The sequence below is a fragment of the Neolamprologus multifasciatus genome, chromosome 5 (genome assembly GCF_963576455.1).
Source record: "Neolamprologus multifasciatus chromosome 5, fNeoMul1.2, whole genome shotgun sequence".
NCBI lineage: Eukaryota > Metazoa > Chordata > Actinopteri > Cichliformes > Cichlidae > Neolamprologus > Neolamprologus multifasciatus.
Genome location: NC_140443.1, coordinates 32,095,255 through 32,119,939, shown reverse-complemented (window position 1 = coordinate 32,119,939; position 24,685 = coordinate 32,095,255). Strand labels below are relative to the sequence as shown.

The 24,685-nt window shown below is 39.4% G+C and overlaps 1 protein-coding gene and 1 long non-coding RNA gene across 5 annotated transcripts in view; both read right to left on the bottom strand.

Annotated features, from left to right (window-relative positions):
• The window catches only part of cntn6 (contactin 6), a 150,248-nt gene that overhangs the window by 45,886 nt on the left and 79,677 nt on the right, over positions 1-24,685 (bottom strand). For all 4 annotated transcript variants that reach the window (XM_085160253.1, XM_085160255.1, XM_085160254.1 and 1 more), the window contains exons 3-12: positions 20,551-20,697; positions 17,545-17,668; positions 17,134-17,309; positions 13,554-13,649; positions 9,824-10,027; positions 9,577-9,679; positions 9,250-9,434; positions 6,845-6,987; positions 6,624-6,753; positions 6,151-6,304 (exon numbers count right to left, since the gene is read on the bottom strand). In XM_085160253.1, the coding sequence (XP_085016379.1) occupies positions 6,151-6,304; positions 6,624-6,753; positions 6,845-6,987; positions 9,250-9,434; positions 9,577-9,679; positions 9,824-10,027; positions 13,554-13,649; positions 17,134-17,309; positions 17,545-17,668; positions 20,551-20,611 (1,376 nt within the window). In that variant the 5' untranslated portion in view covers positions 20,612-20,697. The remainder of the gene's footprint in view (positions 1-6,150; positions 6,305-6,623; positions 6,754-6,844; positions 6,988-9,249; positions 9,435-9,576; positions 9,680-9,823; positions 10,028-13,553; positions 13,650-17,133; positions 17,310-17,544; positions 17,669-20,550; positions 20,698-24,685) is intronic.
• On the bottom strand, positions 14,384-17,125 carry LOC146519117 (uncharacterized). The gene is made up of 2 exons (XR_014874185.1): positions 16,599-17,125; positions 14,384-16,384 (listed from the first exon to the last, which is right to left on the bottom strand). It is a non-coding gene; the product is annotated as an uncharacterized LOC146519117 (long non-coding RNA).

Sequence of the window (24,685 nt, the reverse complement as noted above, 5' to 3'; positions counted from 1 at the left end):
ACGCCGTTATTCCCATCACTGGTCACAATACACTGTGCCAAGACATACCAACATTCTGACCAATAGCTCTTTGGGAATCACCTTTTTGGTGAGAAACACAGTATTGTGTATGCCTGTCAGACTCGAGGAGCAAATGATGTGTTTGCAACAGCCTGCCAGTGACTAAGTGCCTAAATATACTGTTATTTAAAACTGTCTATTTGCTAAGTTATCTGTCATGTGCAGACACAACACCGGTCAGTCTATGAGTAGGATGTCCTTTTTATGTTTGAGTGATTCATGGGCTAGTGTTACAAGTGGCCTGACCAAAAAAAAGATTATATCGGCATGATGAATTTTAGAGTCTGCAGGTATTTCTTCCCAAGAGCTGACGAGGTAGGATAACCTGTATTGAGCTTGAAATGGGAAATCGAGGCCAAATAAGCTCATTGCGCTAATTGCTTCAAGAGTGCGTAATAGCTGAAGATGATTCAGCTGAGTATATAAACATTTTTATCTGCTCGATCTTCTCTGCTCACTCATCGGGGAAAGGCTCAGAAACATTTTAATAAGCAAATCAACCTTTAACGATAAAATGAGTGGATGGAAGAATAAATATTTTTAGGTTATTCAGACTGACATTAATATACAACTTTGCTTATACTACTTTACATTATGCCCTGGAATTTTATTTTGCCACCTTGGTTGATAACAGAGAAGTCGGAAATCAAAGAAACTCACGCATAAATGAGGCAGATAATGCTCTCCTGTTGTGACCTTTGGATTCAGTAAATCAAACAGAAATGCTGTGAGCAGCCAGCTCAAAAAAATCAAACAATTTCATATTGGCTTCCAAGAATAAATATGTATTCGCTCGGGCCAAGCTGAGACCCAGGGAGCATGTCTGACACAGGGTGCTTTGCGCTGATTTATTGACAAAAATATCAAACACTGAGTGATGGAGGCACACTGAGAACATGACCCGAGGAGCAATGAGCTGCAAAAACAAATAGAAACGTAAAGAACTATCTACTTTGTAGACAAACTGCGTTCCAAGCTGTGAATTTCTATTCTTGTTCAAATGTGCTGCCTGGGTAATTTTTCTCCCTTTCCTCAAGACTGGCCGATGGAAAACATGATAAATAATCAATCCCACTGGTCGCATGTTGAGGCAGGTCTGCAGAGCTAAGGAAAGCCTATGGAAATGTGGTTGTACATAATGATTGGAGCGGGAGCAGGGAGGAAAGAAAGAGGAAGCATGTGATAATCGACATGAAAATGAAATCGAAAAAATATAGTCACTCTGTGAAATAAACAGCACTTCGGTCAGATTTACTTTTTAGCATCTAGAATGTTCTTCTTGATAGAAACAGACAATTTGATACTCAAACCAGTGTGCTTTGACTTTCAAATATCTCGCACTTTGTTTTTGATGTGGTATAATATGAAGGACATGTATTAACAATCCATTGCTGGTTTCTTGGAATACTAATTTTCCAAGGAGAATGGACAGCTCTTCTAAGATACAATCTTTTTGTGCCTTCAGGGCTACAACAGCTTGTCACTGAAGAACTGCTGTTATGCCCTTGGCAGGAGTTACTTGTAAGTATTGGCTTGTGGTTTGTACCTTAAACAGTACAAAAATGGACCATTAAAAAAAGGTGCAAAGCTTCTATAGTATTATTATTATTTGTAGTAGTGTTAGCAGTAGTAGTATCATAGGAGTGGACAAAGACCCAGGGAGAATTTGAACCCAGGACTTTCCAAAGGCAACACAAGACAGATACATACACAACGTATTGAATGCGTTTCCTGTTATATTAAGAAGGAAATAGTGAAATGAGAAAAATAAAAGAGTAGACTTAATATCTTTTTTTATATTTCACTGAACACTGCGTGAAAAGCTAAATCAGACTGAGGAAATGCGCTAGAAGAAAATGCACCAGTATGTCTTTTTTGGGATCTACATTTTGAACTTCGAAAGTACAAATAATCACGTTGAGGACCTTGAGGAAGGTTTCCAGTCGAGTAAGTTAATTGCGTTTTCATTTTCTATTTATAACCATAGGGATGTATAACTGACATGTTTTTAATTTCTTATTTTATTTTCTAATTAAAATGTAAACATTAAAATGAGTGAACTGTGTCCATACTTTTTTTTTCTTCAAATCTACTGGCAGCTAGTTTAAGTATAAAATACTGTTTTCATGGAGAGAACTTATCTAAATGAATTCCCTTCAAACCTGTAAGGTTCGTCGTAGGCAGTTTCATTCTGTAAAGAAACTAGCTGAAGTACAGTGTGCCATGAATACTGCTACTGAACCTATTAAAGGCAATAAATTTACAATTTTCACAGTTCTCCAATGAAGCCAAATGTAAGAAATTTATGCTACATTTCCCTCAATCAATTCAATCGATTACCAAATTTCACCATTATTAAACTGAGAGAAACCAAGTGAGACTTCTACTGCCACAAAAATCCATTTAACAATAAACACGTGCATTGGGTTAAGACTATGAAAGGCCTCAACAAAGAGCATTTCAAATTGTTTTTTAATGGTTAAAGCCATCTTAAAGTTGATCCCGAGAAGTATTAAATTTGCGGTGGTGAGTTGTTAAGTTGTTGATGTAAGGTTATTTAGTATTGAAAAGCATGAGCCCACTAACTAAGGAAGAATATTTTGAAGCATGTATAAATGGGAATCCTACAGTCTTGTGCCTGTAGGTGGGGTCTTTGGGGTTAGCTTACAACCCACCAATTAAAATTTCCACAGATGAAGAGACCGCTTTTTGTGATGCTGTGTGCATGAGTGACGTTAGTAATAACAAGGACAATAATAAAAAAGGAAATGACCTTTCGAGAAAGCCCTCCACATGTGAAGCTTTCACTTGTAGCACATATGTCATTTCTAGTGAAAAAGCAGGCAGAGCAGTCACAATTGTCTGCAAATTCTAAAAGTCCTTGATTTAAAAGGGGAAAGGGAAAAAGTAGGCTCTAGTTTTAAGCCAAGGGCCATGTTTTTTTTCCCCTCTGGGAAAAAGAACAATCTCGAGCTGCATGAATCACAGACACGTCTCACACTATTGAAATACAACAAGTGCCCTTGTACCTATCACCGTGCTGATTAAAACTCATCATCTTTATTTTTACATGACCAAAACTGTAAACTACAGGGTGAATAAAAAGTCTTATTACACAATGAGCGCTACTGCTGTAAAACCTTTTCAGCAACAGAAGGCAAATTATGCTGCATCCCTTTTAATCATAGCTGGTCTTTCAGAGATGGTGCCACACTTTGTAAAACCAGCCATGATGAAACAGCCATAATATATATTATAAAGGATTGTGGTGAAGCCCCTCATGGTATCAGCTGTTATGAAGAAAACTGTTTTAGCTCCCGCATATAAGCCAAATGTCTTCTGATTGGCTGTTTTTCACAAACAAAAGGTTTGAACTACAGGTGGGTGCTCTGTGCTCACAGACAGAGCCGTGTGCTCTACATGACCTTCTCAGAAATAGTTCTAATATATATGATTGACATCACAGAGAGTAACGAGCACAGCTTGGGGGCAGAGCACTCATTGGTCTGTTGGAATTACACATACAATAACCTCATTATTTAATATTTTAGGCCTGTTTTAATATGAGCATCTTTCACTGTAAAAGTATAAAGATGACAGAAAGTAAGGAAAAGGAGAACAGGTCTCCTTTAATAACACCTGTAATAGTAAAAAAAATACAGAATAAAATCCAATGTATATCGACCTGTAAGACAATCTAAACAAACTAAACAAGCATGAAAACTACTCAGACTGCTTGAATGACAATGAGATCAAATCAGGGTTCAAAACTCGAACCAACAATAATCAAAAAGTTCAAATATGAGAATAACAGTAAAAGCTAAACAGGAACCCAAACTCAAATAAATTTACAAAGAATTGCAAAAATTACCACAACACAACAGGACCACGATACTAGGAGCTGGCTACTGAGATTTACTATATATTAGGTCTGCTACAAACGATTATTTTGATAGTCGACTAGTCACCAATTATTTTTGCGATTAGTTGACTAATCAGATCATCATCCATTGGACGTAAAACGTACAGCTTATTGCACCAGCAGCATCTGCTCTTATATAACTATCATTAGCTTACAGCTTTAAGTGTTTAAGGTATGTGCTAACTAAAAATAAAGACAAGATGATAGTTTGTTAAATTTTAATGAAATCTGCAGGTTGTTTCAGTGAAGTTTAATAAACTCCTTGCTATCTAAAATATAACAGGACACTGGCGTATATTCTCGAGCATCTCACACTTCTGATAATCAGCTGTCTGTTTGACGTTTATTCAGCTGTGTAAAAACTATAACTTTAATCTCAGCCAAACCGATTTACTCAGGAACAAATAAAATACTGAAAAAAGCCAAACAATAACATTTTTAAGTTATTTAAGTGACTTATATATGTTTAACCTGAGTAGCGAAAGACGGCGGTGGGTTTGAAAATGATTTGCCGGGGACAACTGCGCTGGGCCGCGCTATGAATTCTGGGACGCTGCTTCTTCTTCTTCCGGGTTTAACGGGAGCTGGCATCCTTGTACATGCAGTGCTGCCATCTTCTGTTTCAGTCCGTTATTACACTCTTAAAGACTACTACTTATTCCTGCGTCTTTTGGGATCTTACAAAGCTTCAAATGACGCGTCGACTATTAAATTAGTTGTCGACAATTTTAGTCGACGTAATCGTGGCAGCCCTATTATATATTAATTTATTCATATTTATAAAGGATAAATGTTAAATCATACTATTTCTCCATACATTATTCTATTTGGTTAAACTGCCAACTTACTTCAATTTTCAAATATCATATTTCTTTTTTATAAAGGTAACAGCACTATAAACATTTTCCCTTTAATAAAGAGGCCGACTAACAGTTGGTAATGCAGCCTCATTGTGACATACAGGAAAGCTTCTGTTCCTCTGATGGCCAATTTTAATGCATTATTACCAAATTTATGACCTCAGAGCTCCAAGTTTAGAATACAATTAAAAATTCAACTTACTGCCAAACCTTTTGTTATTTCAAAGCCTCACTTGATGTTAAGGTGTTGTAAGCCACTGAAGCTGTGGTGGCTTTAGGAGGCAAGGCACTAACACGAAATTGAAGCCATTAAGTTAATTATACAGCGTGAGACTGACAAGCCTTTTGGACAGTGTTTTACAGAAAAGACATGCTTTCAATTTCAAGTCGGATGATGTGTGGGTATGCTGAACAATGGCCCAAAGACGGATACACCCAGTGTGCCAATGCTGCTTTTTATTCCCATCAAAAAAACAGAAGGATCCAAAATACTCCAATATTATGTGATTAAGATAACATCATATTGTCAACAGTGGGAGCTGCACTTAGGCGCAGCTCAAAAGTGTGTAAGGAAAGTGATTTTCAGTGATTGTTGACAACTGTTAAACTGCTGTGAAGTTTCCTGGGAAACAAGTTGTCTGCCCTTATTGTAGCCTGTCTACCAGTTATCTTGCCATCACTACATGACCTTTCATGTCCCTTTCTTTTACGCCCAGCGTTTAATGAAAGCAGACCTCATACTGTGCTTGAACTCTTGCTTGGTTCATCCTGTGTGGATTAGCTTCTGCTGAGGCTGGGTGCAACAGAAAACGGGTTCTTTTAGCTCACAGGTGTCGCCTCAGACCTTCAATCATGACACGGCGCGGCCTGTCATGTCGCCTGAGGTGGCGTTTCACTGAAAGATGGAGTCAGATTGTTTTTCTCTTTGGAAAAAGTCCCAACAGGATCTCTGTTCTACTTTTTTTCCCCGGCTTTGAAGAGCTGTAAAACTGCGGCGACATCGGACGCTTTGAAGTTTCAAACAGCTAAATCATACAGTGCTCTCCTTCCTGTGCATTGCAAAACTGATAAGGCTCGGTGTCATGGCCTCCTCGGTACAGGCAGCAAACGGCAGCAGAGTCAGCAGAAAACCAACATCCATATCCGAGGGAATAAGGTGTCTAGCTAAAAAAAACACATTCTTTGACCAACGAGGAAGTTTTATGCAACACTGATTCCAAAGTCCCCTTGAGCCGAGGCATAAATAACAATCGGTACTGGAAATTAATGCCTTCAGTGGGTTGTGCAGCGGTGCTTATAATACCCTACCTCTCACTGTCCTTCAGGTGCATCCCCCCCTCTCTCCACCAGGAGATTGTGGCCCTGGGAGAAGCGTGGGGGCGACACTCTAACACCACCTCACCCCCCCTCTGGATCACCGTGGACTTCTTCACGGGGCGCCGGGTGAAGTCAGGCGGCGAGGCTGAGGAAGAGACCCGTGTTGATGCCGTTTGTCTCGCTTTGTCAAGGTGCAACAGCTGTGCATCAGCCAAAATGTCAAGAGCATCACCAGCAATTACGGAAATTATATGTCACCACCAGACTGGCTCATTGTTGGAAATAATTATGGAAATGAATGTGCAAGGCTGCGGCTCAGTGAGGTGCTAGTTTCGCTGGTTTTTACTTATTTATTCACTTTCAAATAATAATTCCAGTGACAGCAAGATGTACAGACAGCATATCTTTGCCTTGCCTCTTGTTCAGTCCGTTGTAAATGAAACAGGGCAAACACGACTGCTTACCTACAACCTTGAGCTCAGCGCTGGCATACACAGATCCATGCTCATTCTCTGCCACACACTGATACATCCCAGAGTCTGACAGACTGATCTTGGGTATGGTCAGTCTGCCAGCTTCCAAATGGATCCTCTCCTGAATAATAAAAAAAATTGAAAGAAAATGTCAATTATCCTTTTTAATAATTTTGAAACCTGCAGTACTTGTACTCACTCGCACATCTTACCTCTGCTTTTAGTGACTGACCATTCTTCAACCATCTGTACGTAGGCATAGGTTTGCCAATGGCTTTACATTCCCACTGCAGGTTAGCATCGATGGCCATATGGGCATCTTTCAGTGTCTGGACCCACTGTAGATGTTCAGCACCTGCAGAAAGACAAATGGTTATGAATATATCCTATAAATTCAAAGATTAATTGCATATATTCGTAAAAGTGTCGCTCTACAAAAATCAATCCTGATGTGACAAATGTGGTAATTTCCCAATGAAACTCAGGAATTAAGAGTAAGAGATTTTAAATGAAGAAAAATCTCAAAATCCAGTTTGATTCCTCTTTCTAAGTCATTCACGTGATTGTGGTGAAGGAGAAGGCATACTAGACCAGAGTTCACACTTCTGGTCTTTTCTGGTCTCTTCTAGGCACGAATTAGTGACTTGACTTCATTAGTGACTTGACATGTTGCTGCTGGCAACAGATAAAGAGTGGCAAGTAAAAGAAAAGGTAGTATTACCTAAGCTGTCTTTGGGTGATTGTAGACTTGACATGCTGCCACAGGTTTGGACCATTTGCAGAGGTTTTACTGTGCCTACTGACAGCTCTGCCATTACAGCATAATCGGTGAAAGATGACACCTCTGTACGAAGAGAGCAGCTCTCTCTGTCATATAGGACCTAATCTTTCTTATATTATATAGTGTATGGCACTGATTCTCTTTGCTAACCCACAGTAAAGGGTTTCAAGTTATGTACAACATGGCCAATCAGTGGAATCATTAATGTAACCAATCTGAAAAACCCAGAAAGAGATGAACTTAACTTTGTAATGACTGTGCGAATGATTGTATACATTAGATTGTATAATCCAATTAGATATATAAGATGAGCTACATAGAGATAAGAAATGAATAAGAATTTGCTTCCTTTGTAGGTCGACTGGGAAATGGTCAACATTATTTAGCATGTGAATATGATCTTTCTTTGATTTCATGCTCATCTGTTTTGCTATTTGCATTAACACTTGTTGCCCATAAGTCCAAAATAATGATTTTATTGATTGATTTATATAAATATAAAACAATACTATTCTAGCCAATACCAGAATAGGTATACCTACAGCAAGTGTGTGTTTTTATAATATTATACTTGTAGATTTGATCATTATGAACTGATCACTGAAAGTTTAATTTGATTTGTGTCTTTTCACTTTCACTCTCAGTCTGGTTGGGATTTAGTACTAACACTACTTAGTAGGGGTTAGGCACTACATTGGTTTTCAGAAAAGATTGTGGTTTAGTTTACGATATCTGTATTTACTACATTAACCCAGCACATTAAAAATGGCTCTTTAGCAGCATGTTCAAATACAATTCATTTACATTTGTAATTGGATGGAGACCTCTTTGTGCTGTTGCCATAACCTTGTGTATCTCTGAAACAGGTAATATTTGGCATCATAGGCGTGAACCAGCTGTTCATGCAGGGCTTGTCTGAGCTTCAAGTCATACTTTCAGCGTCAGATGTGCAGTATTTAGTTACTTTTAACTTTAAGAAGCCTTAAGCTCTTGCTCACTACTATTTTTAAGTACTGGTTAAAAACTTCCTTCTTTACACTTAACTTTACGCTCTAGTTACTTCTACTTTTGACCCTCAGATTTCTTTTAAATTAAAAAAAAAAACTCTATTGAATTTGTTCTTTTTATGTTTTAATGTGATACTGTTTCAATGTCATCTCCATCTCCTTTTGAATTCATACTGTGAAGCACTTTGAATTGCATTCATGTGAAATGTGTTGCATAAACAAATCTGCCCGGCGTTACTGCTGCTTTGTGTCAACAGCCATTCACGGCTTAATCTTTAGCACTACTGATGTCATAACCAGACACCTCAGAATCCACGCTGCGTGTACACAAGGTCTGCATAAAACAAAGGATCCTGAATCTAGTTCAGACACTGATATCCATCTTTCCTACTTTCTTATCTGCACATAAGGCAGACAGGAGCAGGTGAGACACCGACTCCTCTCTCTGCTTTTAGAAGTCGACTGTGAATATTCGCAGATGGCAGGGATTTCCCGAGATCTACAAATGACCCCTCTAAATATTTGAATTTGACAGTCAGATTCAGAGATGGTAAATTTGTCCTGAGATACTGGGAATCATATTTTCTAATTTGAAAATATTTATTACACTGCAGACAATTTAGACTCCAACAATAAGGACACATGACTTCAAATTATCATGCTTATTATCCTTCCTTTAGAACAAACATTAGAAAAAATAATGCTTGAATAAAGGGCTGTTTTCCAATAATTATAGCTCTGACTAAAGGTCTAAATATTACTGGAAAAGAAAAAAAGGGTTATTAGTAGACTCCGATAAGAAAGAAGCAAAATGTTCTTCCTTCCTTACTGTGGAATATAAGTTGCCCTCTGGCAACATTTCGTCCTCTGCTGTTTTCGGCTACACACTCGTACACGCCGGCATCCTCTGGGCGAAAATATGGAATCTCCAGAACCCCGCTGGAGTGGTTGATTTTAATCTTGCCAGGGAGTGGATTTCCATCAGCTCTTCTCCATGAGATGGAAGGCACAGGGCTGCGGAGGTCAAACACAAAGAGGTCACGCAGGCCACATTCTCCTGCTTCACCATGACCGGAAAGACTGCTGCTGGCGTGTTTGATAGTAATTGAGGACGCTGCTCTGCAAATATTCCAGTGGACTGTGTTGTGCCACTTACTTTCCTAAGGCAAAGCATTCCAGTTTCACTGACGATCCTTTGGAGACATGAAGGGTGTCAGGAAACTGAACCTCGATCTTTGGCTCGTATTCGCCCATCACCACTGCGCAAGGCATGAAAGGAAAATCATATCATTTAAAACACAAAAGAAGGGCAAGAGCTGTGGCGCAGGTGACAACTAGTTCACTCAAGTGATTTATCTCATAGACTGATAACCACAAGGCAGACTGGTGATGGTGATGCTCACCGTCCCTCCGTACCACCACTGGGGTTGGAGAGCTGAACACTGTTGAGTTGGTCATCATGTTTCTCACTGCGCATGTGTAGTTCCCCGCATCCGATGCTTCAACTTTGGCTATGTACAAGTTTCCCGTCTTCTGAGAAATGAAACGACGAGCATCCTGCCGCAGGAAGCTGCGCTGTCCATTGAAAACCCATGAATATTTGATCTCTGGAATAATGGGAACAGGACATGAAATGCAGATAGTGAGGCACAAAAGAAATAAACTTTCCCGTCACATTTCCAAAATTGTGGAATTAATGCAAGACCATTAATGCCTAACACATACATAGATAATTTAAGGACAAAAGTACAGGCCCACCCACACATTACACTTACAGTATGGGAGCTGCTCGGCCATGGACACCCACGCTACAAAGTTTGGGTGCTGATATTAATGCCAGAGGAGATTTGGAGTTCTGCACTTATTGAGTCAGCATGGGATTGGCCACTTTTAACCCTTTAAGACCTACCATAGAACCAAGTCCGCCAGATCTTATATTATATTTTTACATGCTGTAGTGCCAGTTTTGGGAGCTATACATCAATACAACCATTATAGCCCAAATTGTAATAATATGTCTGCATTAAGCGCATAGTAATTACATAAATTGCAAAAAAGTGCAATAAGCTACAAAAAAATTGAAAATCGTTTTTGTTTTTTTTAACATATATTTCTAGTTAGAGAAATTTAAGAGGCTTATCCCTCAAAACTGTAAATACAAAAAAGTTGCACAAAATAGTTTCCCACCACAGGAAATTTTTTTTAAGTGACTTCATAGTTTTATTTTTGAAATACACCAATTTGTATATACTGCAGGAAAAACAAAAATAAATATTGTAATGCAAATTTGCAAAAGAGCAGCATATGCATCAAAATAAACTATTTCCAGCAGTGCAATTTGAGTTCTAAGCATCCCAGAAACAACACAGAAAGTCATAAAGTCAAACATAACTTTTAAAAACACCAGTATAGGCTCATGAGGCCCTGATGGTAAAAAACTACATTTCCGCGAAAATGACGTCACTTCCGGTTTCGGGCAGGTCATGGCGGACATGCGATAGTTCGCACTGACGTCTATTCTGACGTAGGAAGTGTTACGAACAGCTGATCGGATCGGCAAAGCCTGTTTCTTGAATATTATGTTTTTGTTGCTTTTTATGCAATTTTTGCAAAGCCATATGTGGAAGGAAACCGCAACCTAGGACAAGCTGATGGCATAAGATGTAAGTACAACTTCTCCGGTTTCATATGCAAAAAAAATTATTGCGCTAGCTTAGGTGGTTGCAGTGCTACCTGGATTTAAAAATAGTTACGCAAAATGGAGCGTGCCCGCTCCGACCGACTTTAAAGGGTTAAGCGCTTTAATAATTAATTATTAAAAGGTGTGGGCCGACACGGTCACTCTATGTAGTTTGAGAAATATATTTTATTTCTTTGTTGAACAATACAAGATGACTTTAAAGCACATAAGAGTTCAAAGTGTTTTTAGTTAAGCCAGGTTAAGATCAGCTGACCTTCTGCTCGGATGTCGATGCACAAACTTATGGTTGAGCATTTTTATAGTATACATGGTGAATTCAACTCCAACAACAATAAGTCATCAATAATGTTCTTTTTGAGAAAAAAATAGGAACTTTTTGTACATTTTTTATTTAATTTAATAAATAATTGAGCCATTTTTCTAAATAAATCATAAATTTGGGCGTTTATTTTGAGTCGCTCCCCCAACCAACAAATCTGCAGCTGAAATACTCCAGCGCCCACCTGACTATTTTTCTGCTTTTTAACTGAAAGTTTACAAAGTGTTATTTTTTAAAGCTTTGTGCCTTCACTAGGCTTGAAGCGACATGGGATTGGGTGCTGCGGAAAGGTTAGGTAACATGGGAAGCACTGAGAGATGGGCTAAGGTTGTGCTGACACATCCAGCAAAAGAATAGCCTCTCTGTTTTGACTCGGATCATTGAGTTGCTCAGCGAGGCTGTCATCACAGGGGACTCCAGCAGAAGAATGCAGGTTTGATAAAAGTTGAACCCAGCTCTGGGACTTTTTTTTGGCAATACTGGTCAACCCTCTAGCTATCAAAAATGTACAGAGTTGGTTAGAGCTCTATGTTATGTGTTATAAAAACACTGGAGGATCATATTTTATTCATTTTTTCATTTTTTGATTTGAACTCAGAGTTTTGGGTTATTTTGGATGGCTTCATTGTTCCTGCCTTATCTGTTGAGCATGTGGAATATGGCAACAACACTTGTGGTTATTAGTCTCTAACTTTATTAAAAATTATTCTACACTTCTGAAACAAATAAAAAACAAACACAGAAAGGACTGATAAACAGGCCAATGTATGAGTGCAAAGCGCAAAGAAAAGCGAAAGAGAGCTAAGAAGAGTGAGAAGCGTCTGCAGGGAATGCTGAATGAACTTTGCTATTAGTGCAGCCTGCCCGTATCAGATACATGACATTCTGCAGTCAGCCCTTTTGACTGGGCAGATGGTAAAGAAACAGAAAGGGGAAAAAAAAGTCCCACATGCTTTCCTTCAGGGAAAGCTGTGAATTAAAATCATTACAAGGGAAGTCAGGGCAGTAACTGACAGACCTTTCATGATTAGGGACTATCAGAGAGTGGGTCTGTTGAAGAGCTGCAGTCTCACAGCAACAGAGGACTTGCAGGCACATAATCTCATGTCCTCTGACAGAGTTTAACTCACAGAGCAGCTCCTTTTAGGCCACTTACCTATTGATTGCTCTGAAAAGCTTCAAATGTCTCCTTTTTTAATAAGGTGCATCAGTGTATTCCTCAAGTGGTGCATCAACAAGTATTAAAGAAGCTTTAACATTATGTAAAGGTGGAGGGGAAAAAACACTTTTTTGTTCCACTTTAAAAACACCTCCAGCTACTGTGGCGTTATCACATCGTACAAATCCCATCAAATGTTTCACTATGCTTCATTTAAGAGGAAAAATAAAGAAATTCAGGGTTTTTTTGTTGTTGTTTTTTTTTTGTAAACGGGAAGGGAGGGAATGCTGGAGGGCAAATTGCTAAAGTGTGGATTCCCGCGTGGCAGCAGGATTCAGTTGGAAACAGAGAGCGGAGAAAGGCTGGTATGCTGGCGTGAAATTGTGCTGGTGGGCATTGAATGGCTGCAGGAGTGTGGACCACTTTGAGGGTCTGCTAATCAGTAGCACACAGACACATGAGCCGACTCACTGCTGTGCCGCGGGATAAACGCTCCCGCGGTCGCACCAGCCACCGGCAGCCTCTATTACCCGACAGATAACCTGCCCACATCCAGCAAAAAAAGGAAAAAAATGACAGTCGGGGAAGTGGAGCACTGGAGACTTTATAGATGACAGCATGGTCACAGATCATATGGGCAAGAAAAGTGAGCTCAAGGTTAAGAAGTATGAGGCTATGAACTATAGATGAAGGCATGGGTCTGGGCAGGTAGAGCTGCGGCTGATCATAAAAAGTTCCCTGTCTGACAGATAAGGAGAAGTGAGTGGAAAACAGTATGTCACGGTTCTGAGGGAAGAGCTGCAGAAAGAGAAAGTGGGAAGACATAAAAACAAAGAAGACGCTGCAGTGTTACAGCGAGATAATAAGCAGCAGAGTAAGGGAACAATAAAGATTGCTGAGGCAAGCAGGAGTGTGAAAGCACAGCAGACAAAGAGTCAGGAAGGTGCGCTGTACCTCCGTAACGGGGCGGGGGTCCGCAGAGCAGAACAACAGCCTGACCCTCTCTCACCGACACCGTGTTCCTCGTCTTGCTGCTGAAGTTCTGCAGAACTGTTGAGCGCAAAACACATCAATAACTTTTCAGGGTCTGACAGCTGCAATAACTTATTTTACGTGCGGGCGACATCCGAGGGAAGGGCGTTTTAATCCCATACAACATTTCCCAGTTTGTTCATATCGCTTACAAGTCGAACCCAACAGCCCCCTGTTCATATCACGGCATGCGCTAGAGACCAGGCAGAGGGTACACCAAAATGCTCCTCTCCAATCGCGCGTTAGAGATTACTTTCACCTTTAATTAAATGCTGCTGTGCTGCGTGAGACAATAAGCAGTGGGGAGACATATCAATTCCAGCGTCAGAGAAATACCATCAAGTCCCGGGAGGGGAGCAAGCAAATATCAGCGGTTGTCAAACCAGAAATCAACTGATTAAAAGTCCCTCCAAATCAAGACGTGCAGGCTTCATTCCTCCATGCATTGCATCAGAGCTGCAGACTAGTGTGCAGCGGTAACACACTTACTGTAACTGCTGTCATCCGTGTAACACTACGTTTTGTTTTTTGTTGCATTTACTTTTGACATTTTCCAGGTTTAAAAAACAACAGAAAAAAATTGATGCTGTGCATTAATTAGGTTTTAAAAACCATTAAAGAAGGCAAACAAGAAATGCACTGTTTGACCAAAACAGGAAGTGTTAGACAAAAACAAGACTGGCAATCTCAGTAGCTAAACAAGTGAACAGCTCTTTTTCTGGCAATACTTTACCCTATCCAGTGGAAATATAGTAAGGCCACCAAGTTGTTTCTTTTTTGGTTGCTTCTTTTATGCTCAGTCACACTACAGAAAAAAAAAATGATGGAAAAATCAGTGCTTGCCTGGTGATTTTTCTGCATGTAGCTGCAGCGACCAACTGGTCAACCAGAAGTTGAGCTTACAACACCCTCAACCTCTGGACAATCACTTTCAATCACAAGGGGACACAGGTTGCAGGGTGTAAGGCAGCCTAGCTTCTAACAATCACGGTCCGACTGCAGTGAAACAGAGTCAGTCTGCGCTGATGAGCTCAACTCGTCTGCTACACATCTCTTTGCAACAGTTGAATCAACTCAGTTGTTTACCAACAGGCTTTAACAGCAAGGTTTTCGAGCAGCTATGCAGTCCTGTAGCAACTACATCGCTATTTGTTTCTAATATAAGAGGTAAGAGTTGCCATAAATCTGGTCGTGGCGTGGTCACCAACCACAGTTTTAATTAGTGAGTATGAGCCGCCTTCATCCAGTACTTTTGTTAAACTTCTTTGGGCATGTCTTACCTCTACAACAAAGTTCACACCCCACAATGTGGCGGGGCGTGGTCTGGATATAACTGCGGATGCCGTGCAGGTGCGTGCTCCTTCCCAGCACGGCATCCACAATCATGTCCCGTCTTAAAATCTGAACTGGTTCCTGTTTTGAGTGTTGTTGTTGCTGAGCTAGCTGAGCTAGGAAACTGCAGCCTTGTGTGTCTGTGAACAGCAACCGAGTGTGTAAATAAAAGTTAATGCTGAAAAGCATGTATGTGTCGTCAGGTCTGCCGTGGGTTCTTTATAGGGCTGGGCTATATCATACCGTTCACGGTAATACCGGTGTAATGTTGGGCAACGATGGGAAAATGAAATATCGCGATAGAATATGGGTAAAACACGCATGCGCAGTGCCTTTGTTTACATACGCACATGGCGGCGACGCAGAATGAGAAGAGCAAAAGGGGATTGTTGAATGAAACGGATGAACCAGAATTGGTTTGTAAAAATGCTGCAACTTCAGTGGTGGAGCTGGTTTAGCTTTCGTCCGTCAGATACACAACAAAGCACTATTTTTGGTAGAGCATGCTAGCGGGCCGTCGTTATTACCGTGTTGTTTGAAAAATACGGCACACTTAAAATCAATCCTTTGATTTTTCTGAAAATCGACAGTGCCCCTTATAATCCCGTGTGTATGAATTCTGGTTGTGTTTACTGACCTCGAAACGATTTTATGTCGTACACGGCGCTTGAAAATCCGTCAAATGTTTCAGTACAACTTTGCTAAACTACGAACCCGCACCGCTTGATTGATTGTCGGAGCATTACGGCTATCGTAGGCAGGCGCCTCGCGGAGTGATACGTACTGTGCTTCAACATAATATTACCATATTGTGTGTGTATAACCTCTTTTTAAGTTTTGTGGATATTATACATGGTTATGCTGAGGATATGTCGGCCAATTTCCACTGGAAATTCCTTTTGGTTAAACTGTCAGCAAGGAATTTGCATTTGCACTGTTAATTTTTTATATAACTTTAATGCACATAAAAACAGCTGCTTGTTTAAGTGAAAACACATTGATGTTTGTTTGTTTTTTGCACTAATAAAGTTGTGGAGTTGTAAAGTATTTTGTCTAGTGTCAATTATATCGTCAGTTATATCGTTATCGCAAATTTTCAAGTGTATATCGTGATAAATATTTTTGGTGATATCGCCCTGCTCTGGTTCTCTACACACAGTTTTTATCAGTGATTAACTATTAAAAAGCAACTTTGCAAACAAAGGCCAGAACAGTTACATCAGCAAACTTGAATTTGTTAACTTCACAGCTAATTCTTTTTTAATCTGACTCCGTTTCATTGGTCGTCCACGCTGGACCTGCAGAGGCTACACACCTTGTTAGCAGTGCACCACAACAGTTGGCTTATGAACATACTTTGAAGTTGGCAGATTAAACATGATGAACTTCTCATCAGAGAAGCTTCTGTGGGTCTGAAATAGCTGTTTAATTCAATTCAATTCAATTTTATTTATATAGCGCCAAATCACAACAAAAGTCGCCTCAAGGCGCTTCATAGATACAGAGAAAAACCCAACAATCATATGACCCCCTATGAGCAAGCACTTGGCAGCAGTGGGAAGGAAAAACTCCCTTTTAACAGGAAGAAACCTCCGGCAGAACCAGGCTCAGGGAGGGGCGGCCATCTGCTGCGACCGGTTTAATGACCACAAAGCTTACAATATGCTATATTGATAATATTGTACTGGATTTAAATATGTTTTATATGGAACATCACAACTATCATCTAACAAATTTACTAGCAAAGCATCAAGAGAGTATAAAAACTGGGATCAGATTTTAATATTTCTGAATATCTTACCATTCAAATAAGGAAAAACAGCCAAAATCAACTATTATCTCTGTCCAGTATCATGTTCTTGCCCAGAACAGAATACAGAATACTTCTGGGGTTTAGACTCTTGGCCTGACGAATAAAATATTGTGTTCTGAGATTTTTTCACCATCTCCTGACATTTTAAAGACCAAATAAATCAAATGATTAACCAGGGAAATTCTAATAGAGATAAATGGAATTACTCATCGGTCGCAGCCCCACTCTAACTGTTTTGCATTCCGTTGAGTCACACGTAATATCACACTGAGTCAAAGTGGGGTGGGAGAGTGGGATTTTTTTTTTCACTGCTGTGACAGTATATGCATATTTTTAAAAAAATCAGAATCAACTCACATGCAAACTGGACTTTTGCCTCCCTGCTGACGACAGTCCCGAATGTGTTGGTGGCAATGCACTGATACACTCCCCCGTGATTGATGACATGAGGGTTACTGATCAGCAGGTTCCCCTCTACAAGGCTGTAGTTTAGATCTGAGTCCGTGTTTATGTCTCTTCCATCTACCTTCCACCTGCACAGACAGACTGATGAAGACTGAGGCATTGGCACCATCAATGAAAAGTGACGCTGGCCAAGAACATGTAGCTTTCCTGCTTTTCCAGAAAGCATCGCACAAGGAGACCAACGACTAAACACAAATACTTGTAGTGAACGACTGCATTAAAATATAAATGGGTTCTGTAAATTTGATCCCACACGCTGTAGTCTCACTTTGTAGATAAACAAAAAGCTGTCAAACCACTCACCTATAACGCGGAGGTGGGTTCCCTTTTGCTTTGCAGTTAATAAACACCTGCTTATCATCAGTGCTCATTGGGAAAATACTGTCGCTAGGCTCCTGGGTGAAGACGGGACCATGGCGTGTATTCTCTGCAGAGAAAGAACAAAAAACAAGAAACATACAATGAGGAAAAAAAGCACTCATTGCTCAGAAAACTGTGTGTGAACTTAACACCTATTATAATTAGCTGCCAACATGGCTCCTTGAGCAGATCCTGCATTTAATAAACGCTCTCGTGCACATGTCATGAGGCAGATAATACATTATGATGAAAGAGCAATTAACCAAAGATAACCCTCAAGCATTTTGGCTAACTGACTGAGTTTTTCTTCCTCCTCTCCCGTCCTCATTCTTACACATCCACAGTTATGATCGTAAATCTGTGCAGCACATAAATACATTTGAGTAACACATGGCTGAAATGTTACTACTATCATTACTACTAATAATAATAATAAGAAGAACAAGAAGAAGAAGAAGAAGAAACAAAATGCATCATCATTAGTAATCTTTTCAGTGGTATATATGGTATGTATTTCACTGGTGCTACTTCTATGTGTCACAATGCTTTCAACAGTGTACTGTGAAAGGAAATAACATTTATTTAGGCGTATTTTCATATGCTTTAAAAAACATGTTACTTTATCTAGCAGCTTTACAGATTTCCTTTCCTTTTGATTTGAAATTTGATACTTGAAACATTCCAATTTGGTCTGATTTCATGAAAAGTGGACGAATAGTTTAGTGCCGAAAATTTAGCCGACAAAATGTATTTTAGCCATTCCTGGTCTCAAGCTGACAAAGTAGCATATCATAAAAATCAGAGTCGAACAACAATTTTAATCATCTTTTTCAGTTTAAGTGGCAGAAACTGGTACGCCACTCTATTCCTGGAAATCACTGGCTAGCTGGCTTCCTCCTAATGATATCACACACACTGTAAAAGATGGCAAACATTTCCCAAGCACAGCTGAAACTATGACTTCTGGCAAAGCAGCTTCTACAGTATTGAATCAATAGTCCAAATATAAACGAGAGTGTTGCGCTTGTGATTATTGCAAACATTTCTAACATGTTTTTGCTCCGTCTTTGGAGGCCGTTGAGTGCAGATTGATGGGAAAACTTCTTTTTATTAAAATGCCAAAAGACAACAATTACATGAAAGTACAGAAAAGCAAAACACAGAATCCAGTTTAAGCTGAATTACATGTCGAGAATAATTAGAAAGATGGACAAGTAGCCCAGCTGGCTAATTGAATTATGTTTTATTTCATCTTTGCTTTAATGCAAGCAGGATGACTTGGTTAAGATGTTTACACGAGAGCCGCAGTAATCAAAGTAGTGCCCCATTCTGCTTATAATCTAATTAGACGAGCGCATGCAAAGCTGTATACATGTTGTCTGAGCATGCATGTCTGCTCTGTGAAGCTTGTTGTTTTGGTTTCCTCCAGCCAAACTATCAATACACAGGAGTAATTAACTGATATTGCACTAATTAGTCCCGTGAAATCTATCGTTTCTTTAGCAGATGCACGGCCACACTGTGGCACTCGCCCTCCCTTTCCTCCGACCACGTGTGTCCTATGCCCAAGCTGCACAGCAGCGCTGCTCCGGGGGAAATAAAAATTGTCCATTTGTCTTCTGGTGCACTTGAAAGGATGAGGTGCTTTTCTTTTATAATACAGTCTTTAACCTTGACTAGGACAAAACGCGCTCCCTCCCACACCATCATCACCATCATTCTAATGAGAGTGGGAGTCTTTGCCTCTGGTAAGGGCCTTGTTTCCCCAACCTCTGAGGGAGGTGCTTCATTTTTTTACCCTGTTTGCGGTGTCCTTTAAATTAAACAAATTAATGAACCTTTAACAGCGGGGCTATTTCACCTGGGAAACGGTTGGGTTGGTTTGAGTTTGTGCTCGCGAACAGACCTGCCCTGAGAACACGCCAACTGGACTGACCACCAGCACACACGAACACACACATACAAATTAACCTTAATTAGATTTCCTGGGAATGCAAGTGAATGTGCGCTCCGTAGTGAGCGTATGTATGTAGAGTATAGCGTGCAAAGACGTGTGCATAACCCTCTATTCTCTGCTCTGTGACTGCAGACTACATTATGCGCCTCGGTGAAAATGCTGACTTGAGTCGAGGCTCTAAATCAATGGGAATGCAAGCATAAATAACAATACAACAGACCCCACTCCATATGCTGTATAAATTTAAATGTATTTTTTGATGCCTTGTAAACGGTTGGCTTGAGTTGAGTATACAGTATATTCTTCAAATGTGACTGTCAACACTAAATCTCTACGCTGCGCAGGTTGCCATGTTCAGAGCTCTTAGTGAGATTTTAATGCCTTAGGAAAATAAAGTCTAACGCTCATCTGCTTTTCTCAAAGAGCATCTCAGCACACTGCGAACCTGGGCTGCTGGGGAAGAGGCACAGAATAATTGAGTGTTGAGGAAAGAGTTAGTATGGATTTTACAGTGCTCTGCCACAATTCATGGAAGTGGCAGCAGCTGGACATAAAGCAAGAAAATTGCATAATAAAACAGCGAGGCATAAAAAGACAAGAGACAGTGAGTCCCACACCGGATGCAAGTCTCTTTTCAAATGTTGGTCTTAACAATGATTCACATCATGAGTCGGAGGTGCTCTGAAAGGAAAATATGAACTCTGATTGTGGCTTAGCGCTATTATCAAAATTTCGATATTGTGATGCACAAATGTTTTACTATTTCCTACTAAACAGTCTAAACACTGATTTTAATGAACAAATTGGATCAAATTGGTGGATTTTACCCACAAGCAAAACTAATAGAGTGATTTTTGGTTTCTATCTTTCGGTTTGATGTGCAATAGTAACATAAACAGGCATTAAGTAAAGGGAAGCCCTTCCTTGCTCGAGATCCACTGTATTCATATTAGGTGTGTGTTATAAAAAGGCGACTTCAATTGGCATCTCACCAGCAAGGCACTCTTTGAGTGACAGAAGGATTAACAGTTCCCATGGCAACAACATCTTCATTTTCCAAGGTCAAAGATTCTCCTTCTTCCCATCCAGTTGCCAGAGAGTGCAGAATATTTCCTGGGCAAACGCTCCTCCGTTTGGCTCTGAAAGAGATGGAAGGTAAATGTGTTGCTGTGAAGATGAGGAGATGCAGTCTACATCGAGCCTGCTGGGGAAGAGAAAAAAAATAATAAAAAGATGGAACTTGTGGAAAACCGGTGGGCCATTAATAATTCATTCAACCAAATAAGCAGAGCCAAAATCCCATGCCGAAAGGCCAGCTAGCAGTCGATGGGGGAGCTGATATTTGGTGTACACACTGCTACACTATCTCCAAGAGAAAGTCAAGCAGAAAAAACCCCAAAATGTACAATATGTGTGGTAAGTTTATCACACTGATGAATGGAAACAAACTTTTGACATTAACTTAGAATTAATAAGCAAATTTTTAATTGTTTGGGAGTCTGTCGAGTCGGATTATATGTAATAAAGAGGTAATAACACATATAGCTGCTTTTGAGTAGCTTTATTGTTCAACATATTGTATCTAGACATAACATCTGCCCTGTTTTTAAAATGATCAGTGGCTCAAATAAGAGTCACACAGAAATACCAGCTGATTTTTGCAGTTCCAAGGAGCATTTTAGTTTATTATTATTTAGCTCCCACAACCTATTTTGTCACGCGTACCTTATTCATTAGTGGCTTCTTGCAAACACAAGTGGAAGGAGTTCTCAGGTAGCAGCTATAGCGGGGGCACAAGCGTTTTAGAGCTGATTAGCCAAATATTTACCTCAGGAGACGGTGGTCTTGAATTTGTCAAATGAAGCGAACTTGTAATGAATGCTAATGTTGCTTCATATGTAATTAGGCATGTGTTTGTTTACAAGTTAAACATAACAACTAAATGTTAATAATATGCCAGTTTTGTGTTTACAGCTTGTTTTTCCTTGCAATGTAAATGTGTGGACACGGTAGACTAATGATTTAAAGCTGTGTAAACAGAGCCTGACATCTTTGTGACATGCTATTAGCGCCTGTGTTGAAAGAAAAAGGAAATATATAGTATAACTGCTATAAGGGTACATGAGTTTATGCTATTTTGTTGCATTATTGTCATTAGTTTAGTTTTACACACTTTATATATATTTGAAAAGAGTTTTGTGCATGTGTGAAGCTTCTACGGTTTTAAAAGTTGCAGTCTTTTTCTTTTATTTCATTTTATTCTATATTATATTTGGACAAAAGACGTGAAAGCTTCAGTGCTTCAGTCAAAAAGTAGTGCTTTGGGGTCATGTGAATAAAACAGTAAGGACAGTGCTGTCATGTATATAGGCTACTTTTCTTACATTTTGAAACAAACACATAATACTATTTTAAATACTGAAAACAGGGGAATGAATTCTTCTCTGATTTATAGAACAAATTTATAGATTGGCAGATTTATAGATCAAATATTCAGAGTGAACATCTGTGCAAACTATGTGCTTGGAAAGAGTTGGTCATGCTGAATCTTAGCCTGTGTGTGACCGCAGTACGTGTTTAAATCTGACTGAGTTATGACTTGGAAATGAAGTTCAACCACTGATGCAAATTGCAACACTCGGTTACCGAGCTTCTATTTGTCTGCATGAGCCTCTGTGTTACACATGGCTGTGTTGATCATGATTCAAATCAGCAGGTCAGACTAAAATAACAAACGTGACGTTTTGGATCACTGTCAGGAGGCTGCCTGTTCAACTTGCTAACTATATTTGACTCTCCGTTCATGGAAAGCAAAGCAGAATCCACAAAGCTGACACAGCATTTACATAACATGCACCTAAAAATGTACCAAATCGAACTCTGACCCCAAACATTATTAGACCGCCTGCCGTATGATAAGAGATACGGATGTGTTAACCCCCCCCAAGATTTATTAAGTACATGTTTACCACATATTTTGCCTTCAAGAAAGTTTTACATTGTACTGACTAATGTTTAACACACCGTTTTAACTTATAAAAGATTAACTTGTATGTAAAATATAAAAACAAAAGTCAATTAAAAAGAGTCAGAAAACCTGCAGAGTTCTTTTTTCCAGGTATAAGTATTTGCTCATTTTGTACTCTGCAGTGAAGAATGGCCCCAAACTCCTCTTGAACCTGCAGTCTTGCTCTGCAGCTGCTTTAAATGCTTGTTTGACGTTGCTGCCAAAGGATTTTTAACCAGTTACTAAAAGTGGGGTTTTTCAGCAGCAAAGGGAATGTTTAAATGCTCTGTAAAAAAAGAAAAACTAAAAGAAGAAGAAAAAGCCTAACAAAACCCCCAAAATATCAAATGAGCATATTTTAACACATTTGGACTAAAGTTCAGGCAACTTGAAGTTTCCTGTTACGATGCAATCTACCTCAGATGGGATGTATTACCGCCTTGAGTATAAACACTATACCCTCCTAGTTTCAAACAGATCTTTTCCTATAGAAGGGAAATGCCATAACCACTCGAATCAAGGTTCTTCATGTTGCTACAGCTGTATTTATAAACCACCGTCAAATAAGAAAGTTCAACTACTGAGCTTCAACTGCTTCAAAAAACGAATTAAAATGAACTGTATTATTGTCAGACAACAAGTAAAATGAAAATGCATGACTGAGTGATCAAGCCTGTGGCAAAAAAAACTCTTTTTCTTTTTTTACTTTCCCTCTAAACAATATAATATTGAGGTGTCAACAAACAGCAATCGAGGTATTAAATGTGGTTTTGGAGAATTATTACATCCCTAATATCCAGCGTTTGATACATTTCCAGTGATTAAACAAAATGTCAGTGTTGTATAACAATGTCACAAAGGCAAAGAGGGAACGCATACTGAAAGCTAAGCTGTGTTTGTATGCGTACAACACTAACTACAGTGAACAAGAACAGTTAAAACTTGTACATTCACCTTAGTTTTACTGGCGATCAGATTGACTGAGTGCTGCTCAGACAAGTGCAAACCACATACACTCATGATGAGCACATGGATGATAGTGTTATCTGCAGGGTTTCCTCGAGGGTAACTTAGCCTCTTGCAGTCTTCTTCTTTAGTAGTCTTCTGTGTAACTCAAAAATCCCTGCTACACAGCTTTGAGAAAGTCTACTACTGTAAGGTGAAATTTGTTAGACTGGCAAGGTTGTTGTAAATTTCTGAGATAAATTTGAAAACCTTACTTGAATCAACGATTGCTAGCTGCAGTTAATCAAGACAAAAAAAAACCCAAACAAACAAAAAAAAAAAAAGGTGCTAAAACAGATAATGTCCCCAACCACAACTTCACCTATTCCTTTTCTTTTTATTTCATCTCAATTCTTCTAATAATTTGGTCCGGACAGATGAATGTAAGAAAAACGCAAATCAAAATCATGACTAGAAGAAGGGAAAATGGACGTGTAGGGAGGAAATGCGGTCAATTTTTTCTTCTCTCTATTATTTATTCTGAGAGAGCTCAGTAGTGTTCATCCAAGCTTCGTCTTGTCAGTCACCATCATTGATTTGGTTTCCACTTTTTTAACCTTCAGCCTTTTTGTTTGTCATCCTGCCCACAGCCTTGTCGTGAGTCTCAATCAAATACAGAAGGACTGATCAATAAAAGTTGTGGTTGATGTCTTTCCTTATGAGACTCACTAGATTGATGCCTTTCCTGTTGTGCAGAAATGCAATGAAGAAACTTTATCCATCTAACAACTGAAGCCAGTCTTTTGACCTACTTAGGCTTCTGAAGTGTGAAATGTTCCCTTCTTTCAATAAACTGCCTCGCGTTGTGCTATTCTCAGCCTACTTTAGAGTCTGAGGTAATTATATGTTGATTAAGGTGCTGGATGAAGAGATTCTAAATGAATGACACCAAGCTGCATATGGTAATTACAGTTAGATGCGAGGCTTTTATTTTGGCCCAGAAGACACTTTCAATCGACGTGAAATGTTTTCCAGACATTTTGTCAAAATGCCTATCTGTGATCAATGCTGCTATAGACCAGCACCTGTAAGTAATTCCTAATCAATATGTTTTAAAATTCAGACACACTTGCTAAGTGCCATGTGAGCAGAACTCAGAACAAGTCAAATTAGAC